The sequence below is a fragment of the Phoca vitulina genome, unplaced genomic scaffold (genome assembly GCF_004348235.1).
Source record: "Phoca vitulina isolate PV1807 unplaced genomic scaffold, GSC_HSeal_1.0 scaffold41, whole genome shotgun sequence".
In the NCBI taxonomy this organism is placed as follows: domain Eukaryota; kingdom Metazoa; phylum Chordata; class Mammalia; order Carnivora; family Phocidae; genus Phoca; species Phoca vitulina.
In genome coordinates this window covers 763,476-787,501 of record NW_022589744.1, presented here as the reverse complement: position 1 = coordinate 787,501, position 24,026 = coordinate 763,476, and the positions used below count along the sequence as shown (strand labels likewise).

General features: G+C 38.4%; 1 protein-coding gene and 1 pseudogene across 5 annotated transcripts in view; one reads left to right on the top strand and one right to left on the bottom strand.

Annotated features, from left to right (window-relative positions):
• The window catches only part of KANSL1 (KAT8 regulatory NSL complex subunit 1), a 179,392-nt gene that overhangs the window by 36,910 nt on the left and 118,456 nt on the right, over positions 1-24,026 (top strand). For all 5 annotated transcript variants that reach the window (XM_032429416.1, XM_032429417.1, XM_032429413.1 and 2 more), the window contains one exon: positions 9,423-10,794. In XM_032429416.1, the coding sequence (XP_032285307.1) occupies positions 9,506-10,794 (1,289 nt within the window). In that variant the 5' untranslated portion in view covers positions 9,423-9,505. The remainder of the gene's footprint in view (positions 1-9,422; positions 10,795-24,026) is intronic.
• On the bottom strand, positions 16,234-16,329 carry LOC116648162 (annotated as a pseudogene).

Genomic DNA, 24,026 nt, shown 5'->3' with positions numbered 1-24,026 from the left:
GTTTAAACCTAGCCTTCAGCTACTTAAGATAGTAGTTAAAAGCATGGGTTTTAGATCTAGAGGTTTGAATTGGAATCCTCCTTCTGCAGCTTAGGAGTTGTTTGATCTTGGGCACATTACTTAACTTTTGAGCATCAAGGTTCCTCATCTATAAAACGAGAGTAAGAGTACTTGCTTTTTAATGTTGTTGTGAGGATTAAATGAGAGCATATGTATAAAACAGTACAATGACATAGTAAAAGGTTAGTTAATGTTAGTGAACAGCAGTCGTAATAATAACCTATCCTCCCGTCAGAGCTGTGTTTCCCTTAGTAATTATAAACCAAAACCGTATTCAGTTATAAGAAGCCCTGTTGGCATGGGAACATGTCAGGGACTAGGGTGGGTGCAGTCCCCATTAGTTCATTTTATAATAAAAAGTTTGCCTCCTATTCTCTATTGTATTCCATAACAAAACATTTGTTTCCACGTAAAAGAAATACTTTGCAATGTGTCCCATTATGTAGCTTTCAGTACTTTATCAGAGATCACTACATAGCTGCATTCTTCCTCTCTTTCTCTTCTTGAGAAGGTGTACATGTACCACTTGGTTCATACGAGGTCTTCGTGGATCATCTCTCAAATCCTTTCCCATTATTTCGAGTGTGTTAGTTTCTTCATTAGAATTTCCTCATCTTTCTCTGGGTAGCAAAATGTTGTCTTTTGACTGCTGTAGCCCAGTCACTAAGTACCCACAGTGCTTACTGTGTTCCAAGCTTTAGGTAAAGTTAGCATGCCTAAGAAGGATGCTAAGGAACTTCGCCATCGTGGAACTAGAATTCATAAATTGACAATTGGGGAACATTCAGATAGTTTGAATTGAGTGATGTTGACTTTTTTTTTTTTTAAAGATTTTATTTATTTATTCATGAGAGACAGAGAGAGAGAGAGGCAGAGGGAGAAGCAGGCTTCCCGTGGAGCAGGGAGTCCGATGCGCGGGACTCGATCCCAGGACTCTGGCTGGGATCATGACCTGAGCCGAAGGCAGACGCTTAACCATCTGAGCCACCCAGGCGCCCGAGTGATGTTGACTTTTTAAGTGCATCGTACAATTTAAGCAGGAAGAGAGAGATGTGAATCTGAACAGTCTGGAAAAGTTTTTGTGGAAATGCCATGTATTGAAGTATTAATTAAATTTTGAGCCTAAAAGTTAGAAGGGTCTTCCAGGTAGAAGCTGCAGCATAGGCAGAGTTTATGGAGTTGGGAATCTGGGGGAGTTCTAGGTCCACTGCACCTGATCCATTTGCTGTGATACTGTGTTAAATTTCATCTTGGAGAATTTGGACTTCTGAGAAATGCACGAGGAGCTATTCCAGAGTAGAGAAGTGAGGTAATAAAAAGGTACGGACCAGATTGAAGGACCAAGGCTGTCAAGAAGTTATTAGCATAATTTAGGTGTGAGTTAATGAGGCCCCAGACTGGGTTTGGGTTGATAAGGTTAGGAATAGAAAGGATATACCACCCGAATAGCCTTATGAGAAATAAATGGAAGGATTTCATCATGAAGGAGATGAAGTTATGAAGGAAAGAGAGTCTTCTAAGAGCCTTCACATTTTGTTTGTGTTGTTTATTTGGCCCTTCTGCAAACTTTAGCCCCTTCCAACTTCTGTGTTTAAGCTTGGAGGGGAAACTTTGCTGATTCTGCTGTGGTGACCACCTTAGTTGTGCTCCTGGCTGCACCCTGTCTGGGTTACTGCTGTAGCTTCATCAGTGCTCTTTGCCTTTTTACTTTCTTTTAATCCATCCTGTCCACCTGGTCTCTAAAGCACAGTTCTGGTGTGTCACTTCCTATTTGAAAAACCTTTAATGACATTCTGCTGCCTTTAAGTGTGAGTTAAGGGTGGCTATTCAAGGTTGTCCATTAATGATCTGGCTTTAGACTGCCTTTCCACTTTTTTCTGTACTGTTTCCTCCGTTAAAATATGCTTTATATTTCAAGTAAATTGATCATTTCTTTTAGCCTCCAGGATGTCCTATGTTTTCCCACAGCCTTGCCTTTTCCCATGCCATTTCCTTTCACAAGAATGCCACATTACCATTCTCTTGCTATAGCCTTTTACGTGATGATATTTTAGCTAATTTTCAAGTTTCAGTTGAAATTTTGACAACCTCATGGACACTTCCCTAACCATCCTTCCTGCTCCTATTTCTTTACTTAGTGCAGAGTAATGAGGTAATGGTGGGGAAGAGACTAATAGAAGCCACATTATGGGCAGACTTTTCTTCCGCATCTGATTTGTGCTTCTGTTTCCAGTGAAAGTGTGGTTTGTTGGCCAGCCCAGTGGCCATACCCCTCTCCTTGGGTCTCTGCAGCTTATCAACATTTTTGCAAGGTGGATGCTGCCAGATTGTTCTTGTATACCTGGAGTCCTGTCTTGGGAACCCTAAAGGAATAAGACAAGGTTTTCATTTGTAGATGTGGAGTATTTGAAGCAGCTAGATATGTTTTGCTTTCTGCAAAGAAAACATTTATGAGGACAACAGTTAAAAAAAATATATGTATGTATAAAGTCTGTATCTAGGCAGTGGTTTTCTATTGGAACATGTGATTTTGCCCCCTAGGGGACATGTGACGTGTCTGGAGGTGATTTTGGTTGTCATTACTGGTAGAAGGGTGCTACTGGCATCTAGTGGGTGGAGCCAGGGATGCTGCTAAAGGAGAGGCCCCTCCCCCACCACAAAAAAATTATTTGGCACAGGATGGCAATAGTGCTAGTGTTGAGAAACTGCCCTAGGGGTATATTTTTGCTTCCCAAGTGCTACTTGTGTTAGGTGGAAGTTTTTCCTTGAACCTGTATTTCAATTTAGACTAATAGAATCATAAGCATAGGAAGAGACCCTGAAGGTCACATAATTGAACTTTATCCCAACTTGTATCCTTCAGAACAGTGTTCTGCAAGATACTAATAGGTGTAATGGGAAAAAAGAATGTTCATTTGGTTTGGTAAAGGCAAACATTTAAGTATTCAGTCTGATGAAATGCATTGTGAATCTCCATCAGGACAGTTTTCCCCAAATGTGTTTGCCTGCTGAACCCATCTGACATCTTCCAGTCCCCAAAATGCTTCCTCGGAACTGGGAGGAGAACCATTAATACCTAGCTCAATCTTTTATAGCCCTTTTTTGGGGTTTCTTCAAACTTACTGCAGGATCTTAATTAATGTCAGTGACAGCATGTGTCAGATTGTGGTTTATTAAATGAACTAAAAATTGGGATATTTTAGGTTTCTTTATTCTGAACGTACGGTACAACTTAATATTATCTGTCCCCACTAGTAAATTGGAAGTTATAATCCCATCCTGAAACCTGCCCAGGTTGTTATGAGGATTAATAAGTTAATTATAGCTTTTAATGCTTTGTATTCTTTGGAGAAAGGTTATTTATCATAAGTTCTGTTTTTGTAAAACTGCTTGAGAGTCTTTCTCTGCTTTAAATTGAAGAGTGAAGCTTTTGGGATTCAAGTGGGATGGGAATCATTGCTTTAATGAACATTTTGCTCAGTATGTTAAATTTATGAAAGTTACCTTGACATTTTGCCTTACTCAGATTTTTTGGTTAAGAATTTGCATTATTTTTGCTTCTTTTCCTTTTTTAATGCAAGTAATAGATGTTTATGGTTGAGACAATATATATGCTAGAAAACAAAAGACAAAAGAATCTTAACCACCTACTTTTTTTTAGACAAAAATGAGCCCATAGTATGAGTTTTGTTTTTTGTAACACCTTTCTGTTTTTTCATTTAACAGTGGAGCAAGCACTTTTTCAAGTCAGTAAATGTAGTTCTACATTGTTATTATTTATGGTTGCATGGTATTCCGTTGTATGGCTGTTGCATACTTTAAACAAGTTGTCGGGCATTTGGTTTGCTTTCTTTTTATTGTAAGTAACATCATGAAGTATTAAAAGTAAATCTAGGGGTGCCTAGGTGGCTCAGTTGGTTAGGTGTCGAACTCTTGATTTTGGCTCATGATCTCAGGGTTGTGAAATCAAGCCCCGCATTGGGCTTTGTGCTGGGCATGGAGCCTGCTTAGGATTCTCTCCCTCTGCCCCTCCACCCCTCACTTGTGGTCTTTACCCCCACACCCAAAAAAGTAAATCTAAACATATAGCAAAAATTAAAGAAAAGTTCTAAGCTTTGGTAGTTTATAGCAGTTACAGCTAATATTGAGTGCTAACTAGATTTGCCATGTCCATTTTTATGGGCATGGGTCCTCAAGTATAGTGATGTTTTAGGGAACTATTTGCTTTATATTTTTCCTGTGCATTAAGAAGTCTTACTGAAATTTATTCCTTTTATATTTGCTTTTTGTCTATAGGTTATAATAATAGTGCAAATAATGGGTGTTTGTATCAGGCACTAGGCTAAGTAATTGTAAGTATTTTATTTAATCATCAAGCAGCCTTTTGTGGTAGGCTCTGTTATTTGCAGATGAGGAAATTGAGGAACAACATAAATAATTTAAATGAGGGTAGAGCCAGAATGTGAAGCCAGACCTGTTCCCCATACTTACAGAGTGAGTGTCTTTGGGGGTAACATTGAATCTCAGCATAGTATTTTCAGTCAGTAAAGGGAAAGGATGAAGATTTCAATTTTTTTTTTTTTAACAGTATTGTTTTGATATAGAAATAAAGATTTAGGAGTTAGGAATGGAATACCTTCTGAAGAGGTTGCCTTTCCCCTTCTCTCCTTTCACCCTCCCTACTTATTTAGGTGATTGTTTTAGTAACTACTCTTTGCAGTGTGCATCCTGTGGGGATATTGAGACCAAGGAGAGCGTGTGTAAACAAAATAAACTCTTGCCTTTGAGATGTACGTGATTAATGTCAAGTTCACAGATGTACTTTCAGAGGGTCAGAGAAATCTTGAAAAAGTTGGGATTTGAGCCAGAAGATTTTTAAGTTGTGAACTTTAAGGAATTGTATAATTCTAAACCAACTGCTTAAGTACCTTCTGTGGTGTGATGTTAATTATGACCCGTTTTATGTGTGCTGGGTGAGCCTGGGTTTTCCTGAGTAAGTTTTGTGTAAGCTATGTAACATCTGTGTCCTTGCCTGGGTCCCCATGGAGGGGGGGCGGGGGTGTTTCCTGCCATGGCTGAGACTTACTGCAGAGCTCTGGGTTAGTAGACTACAACTACTCACAGCTACTCTTCTCACATGTTGTATTTCTCATCTTATACTGATAACGCGCCTTTCTTCATTGCTATTATCAACTATGTATTGATGTCAGTTCAAAAGAGGAGACATTCTTGATGGGAAAGACCTGATAGTGATTTTTGTTTATGGGAGAAAATCCTTTTTTTTAAAAAAATTTTTTTTTTTTTAAAGATTTTTTATTTATCTGACAGAGATAGAGCAGGAACACAAGCAGCGGGAGTGGGAGAGGGAGAAGCAGGCTTCCCGCCGAACAGGGAGCCCGATGCGGGGCTTGAGCCCAGGACCCTGGGATCACGACCTGAGCCAAAGGCAGACGCTTAACGACTGAGCCACCCAGGCGCCCCTGGGAGAAAATCCTTTGCATGTTATAAAACTAACTCAATGTATTTTGAACAAATAATGTGAACATTGGTTCATTTGACATTTGGTCTGTAGCACAACTGTTTATACTATATTAGGAATTATTACTAAATTTAAAATCAAATAGGGAAAGTGGACATAGAACAGTTTGTGACACATTGAATGCCATATGCCCGAAAAGTCCATAAGGATAAAGCTCCGTAAGCCCCAGAAGATCTAGTTATTTCATAGGACGTTTATTAAACTACAATCTTAGAACAAGAAACTTTTGGCAAATTATATAGAGGAATAGACAAATTTGACTTTTAAGTGTACTGGTATTTGTATGGATGGTTTTCTCAGTCATTTGCTTAAATATTTCAATATTAGTAATTTGAATTGTCATACTTTAAAGAATCCTCATGTATTCCTGTAGGGCCTGTTTTCCTGTGTTGGTATTGATCTAGAGAGAAAAATGTTTGACCAAATTGGAAGTTGCCCTTTTTTTTTTTGACTGGGAGGAGGTTGCGTTAGTTCAGTGATACACAAATTTTTTGGTTTCAAGGCCCTTTTTTACTCTTAGAAAATGTTGAGAACCACAAAGAACTTTCTTGGGTTATCAATAGTTGCTGTATTAGAAACTTTGAGAAATTTTAAAAATAATTATTAATTCATTTTAAAATGACAAAATCCATTATGTATTATGAAAAATAACTTTTTACCAGAGCAGAAAGGTTTAGTGAATGGTATTGTTTTATGTTTTTGCAAAACTCTTTAATGTCTGGCTTCGTAGAAAACAGGTTCTCATATCTGCTTCAGCATACATTCTGTTGTGATAGGTTGTTTTGGTTAAAGCGTATAAAGAAAATCTGGCCTCACACAGATAGGAGTTGGAAAATAGAGGAATAGTATAATAGCCTTTTTAGATAAATGTGGGTATTCTTTGACACTTACACACATAGTTGATAAGTAGTAGTTTCATAAAGGTTAGTTGCACTGTGGAAGCAAAAACTAAGTCAGTGAATTTTTTGTATCCTGTTAGATAAAATCCATTGGTCTGTCTTGCATTTGCTTTTACCCATGCATCAGTTTCCAGCATACATTGGTCATTTGGTCATTCGGTCATTCACTGAGTTACGCAGATCTTCCAGATGTTGACACATATGGTATCAAAAATTTCACATTCATTGATATTAGAAGTAATCTATTTAATTGGAAACAAGTTTTTTAAGTATTGGGAAAATTTTCGAGCTCGTGGTGGATACAAGTTTTCAAAATACTTATTTTTGCTTGAAAACTCAGATTTTATCATTGGCAACAAACATTAGTGGTTTTCCTTGAAATGACAGGTTCACTTTGTTCATTTTTGAGAAAATACCTAACTACTCAAGTCTGAATAACCATAGTTTGTCAGTTGTTCTGCCAAGTAAAAATAGTGTTCTGTGAAAAATGCTTCCAGTTCAGCTTGCAAATCAATTGTATAATGGTTTTTCCCAGACTTCTTAAAGAAGCAGAAGTTGCTTTATGTGTACTTTTTCCTTTTATCACACAGTATTTAAAAATGTATACTCAAAAAAGTACATACTCAAGATTGGAGATTTAATAAGATTTATAATTTCATCAAAGACATTGTTAGAAGGAATGGACTTTTTTTTTTAAACTGTAAATGAGTAGAGCATACAATGACCAGTGACTGTTAGTACATTTCGTTGCCTCTGCCTTGATTTATGTGAATGTACCTGCAGTTTTGCTCAGCCTTGTTTTTGCACCCTCAATGTAAACTTCCATGCAGTGAGAAGAGACAAATAAAGTTTAGTATTAATATGAAAATAGCTTTGGTCTTGTGGACCCCTGAAATTCGAGCTCCTAAGTTTGTAGGCCATGCTTTAAGAATAACTGGCTTAGCCCCTATGTTTATAGCAGCATTATTTGCAATAGCCAAGATATGGAAGCAGCCCAAGTGTTCATTGACTGAAGAATGGGTCAAGTCCATTCATGTATGTGGTATATATATATATATACAATAGAATATTATTCAGCCACAAAAATGAATGAAATCTTGCCATTTGCAACAACATGGGTAAGAGCTAGGGAGTATAATGCCTAAGCGAAATAAGTCCATCAGAGAAAGACAAATACCATATGATTTCACTCATCTGTGGAATTTAAGAAACAAGACAAATTAAGCAAAGGGGAAAAAATAAGAGACAAATCAAGAAACACTCCTAATTATAAAGAACAAGTTGATGGTTTTCAGATGGGAGGTGGGTGGGAGGGTGGGTAAATAGTTGATAGGGATTAAGGAGGGCACTTGTGATGAGCATTTAGTGATGTATGGAATTGCTGAATCACTATATTGTACATCTGAAACTAAACACTGTGTTAACTACAATGGAATTAAAAAAAAAAGCAATTTAAAAAATAATTGGCTTAGCTCTTTATATAAATTTCCTTTTGCTGTCTGACCAAATAAGTCCAATGTCATGTAGAAGAGGCAAATGACCAAGGTTTTTAGCTTGGGCTACTAAATGCAAGCAATGCCATTAACTGAGATAATAAAACAGGGTGAAGAATGTATTGGAAGAAGAGAGTTTTGAGTTTTAGGGAGCTTGAGGATCGTGGGGGTGGGAGTGTCAATTAGTGAAGCTCAGTAAGTTTTTCTGAGTGTTAGGAGGCCTCACTATACTAGGTGGTTATTACCAAGGAAGTGAGTTGAGAGAGAAGAGGGCAGAAGGGACCTTGGTGTCAAGGACATCGGGAAAGGAGCATTTCAAGAAGAATGAGGTGGTCAGCACTACCTAATGCTTCAGAGAAGTCCCATAGAATGGGGACTGAGACTTGACCATTGGATTTGATAATGAGATTACTAGTGCCCTTTGCCAGAGCGGTAGGATTAGAAGCCAGATTATGAGTGAAGAGTGCAGAAGCAGCTATTTATATTATTCTTTCAAGAAGTTTTCGGGTAAAGGGGGTGCCTGGCTGGCTCAGTTGGAGGAGCATACGACTCTTGATCTTGGGGTCATGAGTTTGAGCCTCACATTGGATGTAGAGATTAATTAAACAAACTTAAAAAGTTTTGGGGTAAAGGAAAAGAAATGTGTTGGGCAGTTTCAGAGGTGGGCTGTATTGAGGACAGTGAAAGAGAAACTGGATGAAGCAAAAATAACAGGTGTGATACAGTTAAGTTGGTGGTGTGAGCTGTCAGAGAAGTGAGATGCTGATGTGCACTGGATTTTCTGGCTAGAGAAATGCACAGACCTGTTCAGCATACAAGCTTTTTGGTAGGAATGGGGCGTGTCTTACTAATTCTTTTCTGTTTAATTGCTAAGTGTTTGGTTTGATACATTTGCTTTGTTTTATTTTTAAAGACTTACTTATTTTAGAGAGAGAGAGCGCGCCCTGAACAGGGTTAGGGGCAGAGGGAGAGGGAGAGGAGAAGGATGTGGGGCTTGATCTCGTGACCCTGTGATCATGACCTGAGCTGAAATCAAGAGTCAGATGCTCAACTGACTGAGGCACCCAGGCATCCCAATACATTTGCTTTAAATCCACTAATTTCAAGAAGTTTTATAGTGGTTTTTTTTTTTATGCAGATGATTTAACTTTAACAATCTGATTCTTTCAGAACGGAACTTCTGTTTTGGCTATTTTCAGTCTGTGGTAACAAGTGACAAAAAAGAAGGGTGGACTTCTTTCTTTGTGCAAGGATTGTCACCCCCCCCCACCCCCCTTTTTTGAGTATCCAGGTTTCCAGAATAGTCTTAGTGTTTTTCTTTCTGGAGGCAGAGTTTGGATTATAGCCTCAAGCAGTGTTTGTATTAAAAGCATGTGAGTTGTTTTCTAATGTGCATATATTTCTAACTTCCTTTTCTTTTTTCTCTTTTAGTCTGTTCTCTGGGGAGGCAGTAAGGGGCCGTGGAGCTGGCCTCGGCACCGGGAGAGGCTGGACTTCCTGTCTCTCTGTGCTGAATGGCTGCGATGGCGCCCGCTCTCACTGACGCAGCAGCTGAAGCACACCATATCCGGTTCAAACTGGCTCCCCCATCCTCCACTTTGTCCCCTGGCAGTGCCGAAAATAACGGCAACGCCAACATCCTTATTGCTGCCAACGGAACCAAAAGAAAAGCCATTGCTGCAGAGGATCCCAGTCTAGACTTCCGAAATAATCCTACCAAGGAAGAGTTGGGAAAGCTGCAACCACTGGTAGCATCTTATCTCTGCTCCGATGTAACATCTGTGCCCTCAAAGGAGTCGTTGAAATTGCAAGGTGTCTTCAGCAAGCAGACGGTCCTTAAATCTCATCCTCTCTTATCTCAGTCCTATGAACTCCGAGCTGAGCTGTTGGGGAGACAGCCAGTTTTGGAGTTTTCCTTAGAAAATCTTAGAACCATGAATACGAGTGGTCAGACAGCTCTGCCACAAGCACCTGTAAATGGGTTGGCTAAGAAATTGACTAAAAGTTCAACACATTCTGATCATGACAATTCCAGTCCCCTCAATGCAGGAAAACGAGCTCTCACTTCATCTTCTCTTCAGGGGGGTGAAGTGGTGGCATCTGAATCTGGGGACTCGAAGGGGGGTATGACCAATTGCACTCTTCCACATAGAAGCCTTGATGTAGAACACACAACTATATTTAGCAATAATAGCACTGCAAACAAATCTTCTGTAAATTCCATGGAACAGCCGGCACTTCAAGGAAGCAGTAGATTATCACCTGGCACAGACTCCAGTTCTAACTTGGGGGGTGTCAAGTTAGAGGATAAAAAGCCTCCCCTGTCTTCCATTCTTTTCAGTGCTTTAGATTCTGACACAAGGATAACAGCTTTACTACGGAGGCAGGCTGATATTGAGAGCCGTGCCCGCAGGTTACAGAAGCGCTTACAGGTTGTGCAAGCCAAGCAGGTGGAGAGGCACATACAACATCAGCTGGGTGGGTTTTTAGAGAAAACTTTGAGCAAACTGCCAAACTTGGAATCCTTGAGGCCCCGGAGCCAGCTGATGCTGACTCGAAAGGCTGAAGCTGCGTTGAGAAAAGCTGCCAGTGAGACCACCACTTCAGAGGGACTTAGCAATTTCCTGAAAAGCGATTCGATTTCAGAAGAATTGGAGAGATTTACAGCCAGTGGTATAGCCAACTTGAGGTGCAGTGAACGAGCATTTGATTCAGACGTCACCGACAGTAGCTCAGGAGGGGAGTCCGATATCGAAGAGGAGGAACTGACCAGAGCTGATCCTGAGCAGCGCCATGTACCCCTGTGAGTAAAACCCATGCATGATATCACTCTTGAGAAATGCTAGGGCAAGGGAGAAAGAATTAGTGAATTCCCATCATGGGGAGAATGGGATTCTTTGTATATAGGTGCCTATGTTCCATTTGTCTTTTTTTCTAATTTTAGGTATGTGGTTGCATGTACTTGCTAGTGAAGAAATGAAAGATATTTCTGGCATAGTGTTGTGTTGCTGTAGATGTTATTTATTAAGAAAAAAACCCAGAAGACATCCTATTTGTAAAACTATATACTTCTTTCAGAATGAAGTTAGATTTCTTTTGAAACTGTATGTAGGATACTTTTTGTCAGTCTCTGGCTTGACTTCAGATTCTCTTATTTCTAGTTAAGTGGGGACAGAAGTTTAGTTGACTTTGTTAATGTCGCTGGAATTTATAGTTGCTTTTATTATTATTTTTTTTAATGTAAACTCCACCCCCACCATGGGGCTTGAACTCACTATCCAGGGTTCAGGAATTGCATGTGCTACTGACTGAGCCAGCCGGGTGCCTCTGTAGTTGCTTTTAGTTAAACTTTCAGCAGAGTGTGTACCCAGTTTTCACTTTTAACAACTGAGATTTCCTTACATTTTAAGGACTAAGAATCAGAAAATGCTTCAGAGTATTTTATAGGTTGCCTCTAAGTACAATCCACTTTCACAACTTGATTTACTTCCTAAATTAAGAGCCCGTCTTTATCAGATTTGAATTTTATTTTTTTCTCAGCTAAGTTTAATTTATTGACATACTTGGGATAAATTTTTTCTGGTTTTTCCAAATCTGTTGTTTGGAGGAAAATTGTACACAAGCTTTGGGTGGCACCCCAGATTGGCATGGTGAATCCAGAGGTGCTTTACTCATGTCCTTCCCTCCTCCAGTGGCTCCTTACAGATGAACAAGGAAGTATAGTATATCTCCTTAAAAATAAACCAATCTACATTTATCTACTTATAAGTGTTAGACTTATGAGAGAGGGAAGCACGAGATGTTGGAAAAGAAGGTCAGGAGAGTTGACTAGTAGATCCTCTTTCATTTCCCTTTTTGGGCCAGCGATGTTACAAAGGTTAGATTGCTAAAGTAGCCTGAAATAGGTGGTTATGTTGGAATATTTAGTTTTTCCTTGCCTGTAGTAAAAAGGTGACTAAGGTTTTCACTGAAGACTTTGTTGAGACAGCCATGCTTTTTTTTTTTTTTTTTTTTAAGATTTTATCTATTTGACACGGAGAGATAGCACAAGCAGGGGGAGCAGCAGGCAGAGGGAGAGGGAGAAGCAGGCTCTCCACTGAGCAAGGAGCCCGACATGGGGCTCGATCCCAGGACCCTGGGATCGTGACCTGAGCCGAAGGCAGCCGCTTAACCGACTGAGCCACCCAGGCGCCCCCAGCCATGCTTTTTTTAAGCATAAGTAAATCTCCTTTTTTCTCAATTTTAGCTTATGTTTCTATTTCAAGGGAAAAAGTCTGGATAATTTTGCTCAATTTCTTCCTTGTAGACCTAGTTCATTTTTTTTGTTGTTGTTAGCTTACCGTACTCGAGAGTCCACTTCTGTATTCACATCTAAAGCAGATATTATTTCAGAGGCTTGCTACTGCTGTAACGTAGTTATGTTTCTTTAAATGGATTAGTGACTGGGGACGCCTGGGTGGCTCAGTCGGTTAAGCGTCTGCCTTCGGCTCAGGTCATGATCCCGGGGTCCTGGGATCGAGTCCCGCATCGGGCTCCCTGCTCCGCGGGGAGCCTGCTTCTCCCTCTGCCTCTGTCTCTGTCTCTCTCTGTCTCTCATGAATAAATAAATAAAATCTTTAAAAAAAATAAATAAATACATAAATAAATGGATTAGTGACTTAACCCAGCTTGCAAATATTTGTGGCATTTTCCTGCTGACTTTACTGCATAAGCCACTGCTTTAAAAAAATCATGGTTAATGTTAAATATTTTGTGTTTTAAGAGTAATTTCATGAAACAAATACTGTAGTTGATCCATTTTAAATTTCATGTACTTCTTTTGTATATTTGAGAAAAATTAGAATCTATAAGTTTACTGTTTTCAGGATACTTTGTTTTGAAAACATTTCTAAGTTTTGGTAATGTGGGGAACTGTTCCAATTCAGTGAAATCAAAATACCTAAATGAGAACTTTTCTTGTTTCGTGGAATAATCTAGTGATTTGAAAAGACTGCTTAGGCTTAGTCCACTCACTCACTACTTAGTTCTGAGCATTCTTATCACGTAATGGTTTCTTGATTGGAAGGTTGTAAAGTGTAAGGACAGCTAAGGGATCACTTTAGGAAACTTTTTGGAATCATTTGAATCCTCTTGAAATTAAATCAGCTAAACAATGCTTTAAGAAGTTGAATCTCCAAGTATAGGATCATATTAAAGTAAGGAAATTGGGGCACTACAAGTACTGTGAAGTAAATATACTTTTTCTCATTATGATATAATTAAATTTAAATTAAAACCACCAATAAAGCATAAGTACTTTAAAGTTTTTGTCGAGCAAGGTCACCAGACTGACTCCTAAGGCTGGTATTTAGCCAGGTGTTTTTGACCTTCTGAGTATTTTATTAAAGGTTTTCAGCAATTGGCCAGACAGTGAGAATGGAGGCATTACTTTGATTAAAAAAGAAGAAAAGAGGCAGGGGAAGTGGTTGTTTGGATGCTGAGAAGCCTTTTCTTTGTGATTTAATAGTTCTTCCCAAATCTCCTAACCACATTTATAATTCTTGAGTCCTAGAATAAGAAGTTAGTTCACTGTTCAGGAGCTTGACCCAGCTGGTGAATTTCAACTTTTTTCCCTAAGGTAGCTTAATATTTCACTCCTTTGCTGAAGTACTCCTGCCAGAGATAAAATTGGCTAGATTTAGTCTAGGCAGCCATGATGAAGATATTTAGCAGAGGAAGCTGTTGAAATGAATTGTTTTTAAATGATGGGGCTTAAATTACAAGTGGATGGTTCTGTGAAAATAACAAGCCTTCACCAAGAATTTGTGTTTTTTCTTCTTTCCTACCTCCAAGAGGAAAAACAGTGATCCGTTGTAAGTCATAGGCACATGCTAGCAGTAGTGGAATGATTGACTTTTATATGTTATTGAATTTTTGGCAAATTGTATATTTATCATCATATTATGCTTAGTTTACAGTTAGTAAATTCTGTATTTCCAGATGAGTTATCTTAGAGAAGTTCTTTCCTTTCTTGATTAATTGTTTTGGGTAACTGATTTTATTTAGCTTAAAACTGTTGTTATACCTTTTTATTTTAAACTCTTTTTGGAAAATCATCCTAAAACGTTTCATGTATCTTCCTGTCTTGGTACATTAATTACTTTTGAAATTCTGCACTATACTGGGTTTGACCTGTATCATTGTTTAGTAATATCACTGTGGAAGGAGCAGGAATTTAAACATTATCTTCTTGATGGAGGGACGAACTGGCAAGGAAGGTATATGTTTCAGCAATCACCTTAATTTTTAATTCTTAACTGTAGAAATAGAAATAAGAGCATTTAGTTATCTCTTGTGTACACAGTATAATTGTTGAGTATGTGCGTGTGTGTGCGCGCGCACACTCTCTCCTTTCCACTTTAGTTTTCCTTTATACTACTCCCTCTCTTTTCCCTTTAAGAGTTTTCTGCCATTTTGTTACGAATTCCTGGGCCGATAATCTCATTTTGCTAAATTTGGTTTTCATTTTCTTTGCCCTTGTACTTACAAACTTCTATAGTAAGTACTTGCTGTTAAGAAAATAATTTTTTTTTTTTTCCAGATATTCTCTTAAATGTGTTCTTAGATAGTAGTGTTTTGGGTACCTGGACATTAGTTATATAAACTTCTCTTTTCTAAAAAAAATATATATTTTTTTCCTTAACTGTTTTTTTTTTTTTTTTAAAGATTTTTTATTTATTTATCTGAGAGAGAGAATGGGAGACAGAGAGCATGAGAGGGGAAGGGTCAGAGGGAGAAGCAGACCCCCTGCTGAGCAGGGAGCCTGATGTGGGACTCGATCCTGGGACTCCAGAATCATGACCTGAGCCGAAGGCAGTTGCTTAGCCAACTGAGCCACCCAGGCGCCCTGTTTTTTCTTAACTGTTATTATAGGCTTATCTTGGTGGTCATTATAAAAAGAATCCTTCATAGGGGCACCTGGGTGGCTCAGTTGGTTAAGCATCTGCCTTCGGCTCAGGTCATGATTCCAGGGTCCTGGTGATCCAGTCCTGCATTGGGTTCCTTGCTCAGAGGGGAGTCTGCTTCTCCCTCTCCCTCTGCCCCTTCCCCTGCTTGTGCTCTCTCTGTCTCTCTCTCTCTCTCAAATAAATAAATAAAATCTTTAAAAAAAAAAAAAAGAATCCCATAAAATGTTTCATTAGGACTGCTGAAATATATGTTGTTTTATATATATTATATATATCTTTATATTACACAGTGCTTTCTTTATAAGGACCTCAGGGAGAAAGATACACAACCAAGACTGATTTTTTTTCTTAAGTTTTTAAGTCTGTGTCTATTACCTGGATGCTATAATTTGTGTTGTTCACTAGGTTTCTATTGTCCTGTTGGCTTTTGGAAGTTTAGAGCCAAGCTTGTAGGTCTTGTACCTTTTTTTAAGCCTCATTCTTGGCTTCATTTTGTTCTCCTTGTTCTTGTTTTATTTTCATGCTTTTATTTCTGGCCTAATATATGCTAACTTATGTTTTATTTGATAGCCTCCTAAAGTCTGTTTCAGATCAAGGTTGGGTAAAAATAAACTAGATGTTCGGTTTAATGACATTAAAGAAATTATTTGAATTTTGGATTATCTTGATTGCAGTGACTTTTCTTCTGGGGGAGTTTCATCCTCTTGGAATTGTTAATAAAGATTTCAGTGTATACCGAACTACTTGTGTGTTTGTAGGTTTTGTTTTTTAGGTATCAGGGAATGCTTTGTGTTGTAGCTTCCTATTTGAATTTATTAAGTATACACAAATGATGTTGCCAGGGTGGTAGTCAACTTGATTTGTCCTTATTCTGCTATTCGTTATCCTTTCATAGAATGATGGAGTGAGAGTAGTATTAGCCAGGAGAACTAAGTCATACCTAATCCGTCTCTGCTATAGACTAGCTATAGGGCTAATCATGTAACTACTTTTATAATAAAAATGAAGGAATTGGCTAGATAACTTCTGAGGCCAAAACTACTTTAAATTGTGACTATACTATCTTTAAATAACATGGATTGATGGAGCTGTTCTCAGCACTGTTTTTTGTTGTTGTTGTTTTTGTTGTAGTTTTTTTGTTTTTGTTTTTTGCATTTGGGGAAACTGTGAAGCAAAAGTCCCTATAAGTCACTGGTGTAACTTGAAACAAAACAGCCTTCTTGACTTGTGACTTACAGCTTTGATTCTTTTAATGCCTCTGTGTGTGTGTGTGTGTTTTGTTTTGTTTTTGTTTTTTTAATGTGGAATGCTTCACGAATTTACGTGTCTTCCTTGTGCAGGGGCCATGCTAATCTCCGTATCGTTCCAGTTTGTGCTGCCGAAGCAAGCACTATTTTGTTTTTTTTAATAGTCCACTAAAGTGACTATACTGTGTGGGATACATACTTGAGAATAATTCCATTGTGTTCTTATAGAACTTACTTCAGAGGTGAATAAACTCATTTGTGGAACACTTTTGATTTAATGCCCCTTGTTTTTCTGCTAACCTGCATATGACATCCAGTGGCAGAAATAGGAGCTTCTGTATTTTTCCCCTTTCCCTCTCCCCCCTTCCTTTTTTCTAAGATATGTAGATAGAATTTATTCTTGGTGTTTCTTGAGTGATTCTGAAGGAAGGAAGTTAGGCAACAAGGAATTCGGGGGTTACCCATTTGCTGCAGATCTAGTTGCTAGAGATGTTTTTTTTCTGTGGCCTTGTGACTGGTGTTTTCATTCTCTAAAATTGAGTGAAAGGACTCTTATGGTAGTACTGAAATGGCCATAGAATAAGTATTTACTAAATGAGCAAATGTAAAAGAGGCAAGAGATGAGGTAGGTGAATAAACAGATTATCTTCAAGTATACTTTAGATAAATGGTAAGACAAAGATGAATATTTAGAGCAGTGCCTAGCACACAGTAATATAAGGCAAATATTAGATGACATAAATGAAACAGGAAGAGATCACAGCTGGTTGATGCAACTGGAAAGAAAGGACATTAGAATGAGCCTTGAAGGGGGGCTAGGATTTTGGTACGAAGTTTTCTTTTGGTTGTGGCCTACTGAGGTCAGTATAGGTAGAAGGCACAGTGTACAGTGAGGACAGAGGCTAAAAGGCATGGGGCTTTGTTGGCTAGACTGGGGTGTTTTTTTGAGACCCAGCAACATAGGTAAGAGTGATAAATGTAGTATACAGAGGAAAGAGAAAAGCTCAGATGATGCAGAAGTAGAGTTAGTGGGACTTTATTTTTATTTATTTATTTTTTAAAGATTTTATTTATTTATCAGAGACAGAGCAAGAGCACAAGCAGGGGGAGCGGCAGGCAGAGGGAGAAGCAGGCTCCCCGCTGAGCAGGGAGCCCGATGCGGAACTCGATCCCAGGACCCTGGGATCGTGACCTGAGCCGAAGGCAGATGCTTAACCGACTGAGCCACCCAGGTGTCCCAGAGTTAGTGGGACTTGATTAACAGTGGATGTGAGGGGTCAGTGAAGGAGGGAGTATGATAGATGGAGTTTCAAGCCGTGGGTGATTGTAAGAATACATTTTGCAAAATAACCCTACTAGCACGTGAAGGTCCAGGTTCTTTACTAGTGTCTTAAAAATGAAATTTCTGTATTCCTTTGCACATTCCAGCAAGTGTTAAAAAATCAGGAAATGGGCTTCCAAGTAATCCTGTATAAACAAAGTGAGGAGTGGATCTGTACCTCAGAGCCTTATATTGGAGACTTTGAAATGGATGAATTCATTTATCAGGTGTATTGACTGCCTACTGAGGTGTGCTAGGTGGTAGGGGTATATAGTGGTGAGTAAGATACAATCCCTGCCCTGTCCTTGTGGACAATATAGGTTAGAAAGAGAGACTCATTATTTAAGCAAGTAATCGTATAGTTAATGACGTATTTACAGTGGTTGTGGGTGCTACAGAAGTGAAGTTCAGGGAGCTTTGAAGGGTGCATATCAGGAACATCTAATTAAAATGGGTGGGGGTATTATAGCAGGTATACTGAAGAAGTAACATGTAAGCTGAGACCTGAATGATGAAAAGTGATTGGTGGTGAAGAAGGAAGAGTGTGCTACAGACTGAAGAAACAGCATGTGCTAAGGCCTTGGGGATGGGAGGTGCTTGACACTTTCAGAAACAGGGCACAGTGTAAGGAGAGTGATGAGAAATGAGCCAGAGAGGTAGTTAGAGGCCAAGTCATATCGGTGTTTTTGTTGGTTATCTCACATTTAAAATGTTAATTGTGGAGCCAATGATGTTTAAACATCTTTGGATTTTTTTTTAAAAAAACCTCTTGTAATTGTGTGAAGAGCAAAGTGGATGTAGATTTTGGGAGAGCAGTTAGGCTATTGTTGTAAACCAGCTAAGAGAGAATGGTGGACTCAGACTTCGGCAGGAAAGAGTGAGAATTGAATATTGGAGATAGAGTGACTAGAATTTGTGATTGATTGGATGTGATGAGTGGATGTTGAGAGAGAAGGAAGAGGTATTATGAGTGATTCCTAGGTTTTTGGCAGGAATAACTAGATTGAATGGCTATGCTGAGATGAAGGAACAGTTGGAAGGAGGTTATTGAATGTGGTGGGCACTTGCCAATTTTCATTTAAACATTTTTGGCTGTTGGGTATACCCAGAGGTTTCAGTGTCATTTGCATAGCACCCTATTAGATTCCATGTGCATGATACATTATTTTAGTAGAAAAGGGAAAGCATGGGACCACATTTTATTTCAAATGAATAGTAATCTTTTTTTTTTTTTATTAAGTAGACTCCACGCCGAGCATGGGGCCCAATGTGGGTCTTAAACTCATGACTCTTGAGATCAAGACCTGAGCTGAAATCGAGTCCGTTGCTTAACCGACTTGAGTCACCCAGGCACCCCTCAAATGAATAGTAATCTAATTAGTTTCTCTACTCTCCCTAAACAAAGATCAAAACAGACTAATTTGCAGGCTAGGCAGAAATTTATACCTCAGGTCATGTCTTTTAATATCTATCAGTTCATTCTTTTTTTTCCTATTTCCCATTGTATAGCTGGGGAAATTATGCTCTTACATTCAATGTAAAGAGAGCATTGAGTCTCTAAAATTTTAACTAATGGGTGCAGTACATAATATATATAAAGTAAATTTTACTATTTTGGGTTCCTCGTAATGCTTTGTGGCCACTTCAGCCTGTTTGATTTTATATTTGTTTAGTTACAAAGAAGGGTTTTGCATCGAAGTGATGAACAAAATTGTTTTGAAACCAATTTCAATCTGATAAAAGTGTCTGGAGAGTCTTTTCCTCAAGTAGAATATCCTGAAAAGTTTTTGGTCAAGTACAAATGTTGCAGGTTGCCCTGGTAACCTATTTAGTAGCATTGTAGCAACTGTATAGATTATACTCAGAACTCTCAGGTAAGAGGATTTGTGGAGAAAAGGTTGGGGGGTTGGTGAGGATTGGAGGAATGACAACCAGGAAGGAGGGGTTATATTCAATTTTAAATCATTTTCAGGTTGTTTTACTTTTGCCTAATAGAGGACATGAGCCAGGGGATTAAATGAGAAGTGTGTATGTGTAGTGACTGGTTTTTTTTGCTCACCCTTTAATCTTTTTTTCCCATTTGTTCTGGCACTTGATGCATCCTGGGAAAATAGAAACTGGGGGAGACAGAGCTTAGGACCACTGGGACTAAATTAGTATGAAACCTGGGAGATCACAGAACCCCGGGGGGAGGGGACTGACTGAAGTGAGTTGTTGGAACTAGGGAACAACATTTTTAACCTACTTTGCCTAATCAGACAACAGAGTTGAAACATGTTAGGAAAAAAATAATAGCTTACATTGGTTGAATATTTCTGAGGTGTAGGCAGTGTTGTAAGTGCTTATACTTACTTATTTAGTTCTCACAATACAATGAGGTGTAGGTATTATCTTAGTTTTACAGACTGAGAATGAGAAATGAAAAGTTTAAGTAGCTTGCTTAATGTCTCACAGCTAACAAGAAATCAAGGTACTATTCTAGGCTGTTTACCCACAGCCTGGGCATAAACACTGAGCTGTATTAGTGGAAACAGAAGCAAATTGCCCTTTAGACTTGGTTGATGAAAAGAAATCTACCAAACATAGTGTAAAATAGGGCATTTAACTTTATATTCAAGAGACTTTATAGTAATATTAAGTAATTTGGTAATAAATTTTGAGGAAAGGTAAATAGTCTGTATCTTAACCAGATACACTCTTTGGCCTGCAATAACCTGTTATTCATTTCTTGTATGGAATAGAGGTTGGATGGGTTGGGAGGGTCATTTTGCTAGGGCAGACCTAGCATCTGGGAAGTGGCTGGAGTGACTTTTTTAAAAAAAGAAGGAAGCAAGAGAATTAGTATGTATTGATTACACCTTCTATATGTTAGGTGGTTTACATTTGGTATCTTTTTTTTTTTAAGAATTTATTTATTTAAGATTTTATTTATTTGAGAGAGACAGCGACAGAGATAGCGAGAGAGAGCACAGGTGGGGAGGAGAGGGAGAAGCAGTCTGCCCGCGGAGCAGGACACAGGGCTCTATCCCAGGACCCTGGGGTTATGACCTGAGTGGAAGGCAAACGCTTAACTGACTGAGCGACCCAGGTGCCCCCTACATTTGGGATCTTATTTAATCTTTAAAACATTCATATGATGAAGGTGAGATCTCCATTTTACAGTTGAGGCCCAAGACTATAAACATGTTACATAATTTACTTCAGCGAAGATAAAAAGCTAGTTCTTTCTTGCTGCTCTTTCTATGAGTATTTTTCTACTGAACTGACTGGGAGGGAGCAGAAAGAAGATTCTGTTCCCAGAAATGGAGCAACTTGAAGGGACATTGCTCTTTAGATGCCTCTCTGACTGTACAGTACACTGGTGGGCATGGCACTGATCATGAGGGATGATGGGAAGGTGTTTCTCCTTTACTATAATAAATAATCCAGAGAAGTGACCTAGTTCATAATTTTCTAAAAACATTTTTGACATTCTAAAGGGATGATTTATATTTTAACTTATGTGGAAAAATCCTTATTTCCCCAGTTGCTGGAAAAAGAAGTCTTTTAAAATGTGGAAGTATTTTATGTTCTTTTTCCTTTAGTCTTGCATTGTGCTTATAACTGATATATGAATTATAAGCATGTCCTTAGTGTTTTTTGAAGTATTTTCCTCAAAAAATCTTTTTCTGGTGAGTCTGGTTATTATAGGAAGTTGAAAGGCATAAAATAGCAGTTAAAGAATATCCTGATTGGTTTTTCCACCCACTTATCTGGGTTTGTGTTGTTTTCATGTCTGAGTATGGAGTTTATGATTAACATTCAGTATCTTATTTTTATTGATTTGATAATCACCAGAAAACTTGAAGGGTGAACTGGAGGTTATTATTTTTCTTAGCATTTGTGGGATTAGGGAGCAATATGGTAAAAAAGAATTCTAGACTATTGTTGAGAATTGTTCATTTTAATTCTTTTAATCTTCCTAGGTTCCTCACTTACAAAGTCTAAATTATACCTTTTTGGAAAATGTCACTTGTTGTTTTGTAATGATGAGACCCAGACTGGGATGGGAAAGAGTTTTACCACTGTTAGGCACTCTGTCCATCTTGTTGAGGTATGCTGAGCCGCTGAGTGATCCCTCATGGAGCTCATCCTGCCTGTATTTCCATAGGGGGTCTGCAGACTTGGTCCCGTCAGGGAGTTAGTGGCAGAGCTGCAGCAGCAGTCTGCTCACTTGTTTCTTTCATGAGGCAACCTGGTGCCAGTCTGTATACCTGCAGTAACTGTCATTTTATTTTTTTAATTGTGTTCCACTTAACGGCAATGCAGAAATCTGAAAGGAAGGTATGGACCCTGAGAATGGGGGATAGTGAGAGAGTGAAGACAAAGGGCTTTACCGTATGGGTATCCTCTTTGCTGAATAAAGCCGTTGGAATGTTATACTTTGGAAATAAATATCCCTAATGAAAAACAGTCCTCTATATCTGCCCTCCCCCCCAAGCAAAACAGGGGCGCCTGGGTGGCTCAGTTGGTTAAGCATCTGCCTTTTTCTCAGGTCCTGGGATCGGGCCCCGAGTCATTACTTCTCCCTCTCCCTCTCCCTCTGCTGCTCCCCGTGCTTGTGCTGTCTTGCTCTGTCAAATAAATAAATAAAATATTTAAACAAAAACCCAAAAACCAAATAAGCAAAACAATAAACATTTTTTCATTTTTTAAAAGAAAACAATAAAAAGTTATCTTTTATTCCTATTTCTTTCCCAGAAATAATTGATTAAAGGCAATTACAGATTATAAAGTTCATTTATGTAGAATTAGAGATCAGTTGCCCTTTGACACTGTCAAACATCAAACGTGGAATTTTAGTTACTGCCTAGATGCATAAAGTTAACATAGATGACTCTTTCTTTGATTCATTCAATTGCCTTTCATAGAATTTTACTCTTGAGAATGAAAAGATCTGGGTTTTTTCTTAAAAATTTTTCTTCAGATCTTAAGAGTTTTCAGCTGAGTTGCTGCAACCACTGTTTCTCTAGATTTCCAACTGGGTGAAAATGTTTTTCTTTTTAAATTGGCACTTGTCCAGCAGATTTTTCCACCAAGTATTCTTTGGGCACACCCTTTGCATAGTGAATTTTGCAAGATCTTTATTCACAAGGCTGGAAGACAGGCCAATCTTCTCTTTGTAAGATGAAAACAAGAGTGAGGCTTGCTTAAGACTCATTTTGCTTCTTCCCAGCTGTATTTGAAATTGATCTCTTATGCAAATACATTCAAGCATTCACAGAAGAAATTTGACTTGGAAGTTTTAAGTGGAAAGGCTAATTTTGTATTTGCAGGAAGTTTGCTTGGTGCAGTGATTTTCCTCCCAATTGAGAATTCTCTTAATTTGTTCTTAATCATAACTTGATAGTAAGTAGATCTCAGACTTGAGAGGCGTGAGGTGACTTTGATATTTTCAAGTGTACATTCAAGACATTGATGTGATATGTATATAGAGTTGACCCTTGAACAACATGGGGGTTAAGGATGTCGACCTCTCATGTAGTGGAAAATCCACATATAGCTTTTGACTCTCCCAACACTTAATTACTGATAGCCTACTGCTGACTGGAAGCCTAAGAACATAAACAGTCATTTAACACATAATTTGTATGTAGTATGTATTATATACATAAGCTGATACAGCAAGTAATGAATAATAGTAATTTAAATAATAATTGATAAGCTAATAAAGTAAGCTAGAGAAAAGATAATGTTATGGGAAACAATAAGAGAAAGTACTGTACTGTATTTATTGGAAAAAAAAATCCATGTATAAGTGGACCTGTACTCTTCAAACCTGTGTTGTTCAAGGGTCAGCTATACTTGGTTTTCCATTTTATTAGGTGCAGGAAGTTATTATTTCTATTAATGTCCAAAGCAGTGTTAGATTATTTACACTTACATGCTTTATTCTAAATAGACAGTGTAATGGTATTACTAGATGAGACACATTTCCTTGATTTCATCCATAAACATTAAGATTGACTGAAAAACTTGTGGAAGGGTGAGGTGCAGTATTGCTCTTAGGTGTTTCCCAGCAGGCCCGCCTTCCAAGAGCTATGCCTTATATTCCCTTTTTTTCTTTTTTTTTTTTTTAAAGATTTTATTTATTTATTTGAGACAGAGAGAATGAGAGAGAGAGAGCACATGAGAGGGGGGAGGGTCAGAGGGAGAAGCAGGCTCCTTGCTGAGCAGGGAGCCCAATGCGGGACTCGATCCAGGGACTCCAGGATCATGACCTGAGCCGAAGGCAGTCGCTCAACCAACTGAGCCACCCAGGCACCCATGCCTTATATTCCCTTAACAGATAGTCCTTCAACAGGTATAGAAGTTACTATAGTTGATAATCTGAATAGAAACTAGTATGTGTCATGATTAAGGATAGTCTAAAGTGTCCCTGTGGCAATTCCAGAAAAGGTGATCCAGAATTCTCTAAGCAAAGAATAATAGATATAAAAATTTTCAAGGTAACTCTTAATTATTTGGAGCCTAGCCTTTC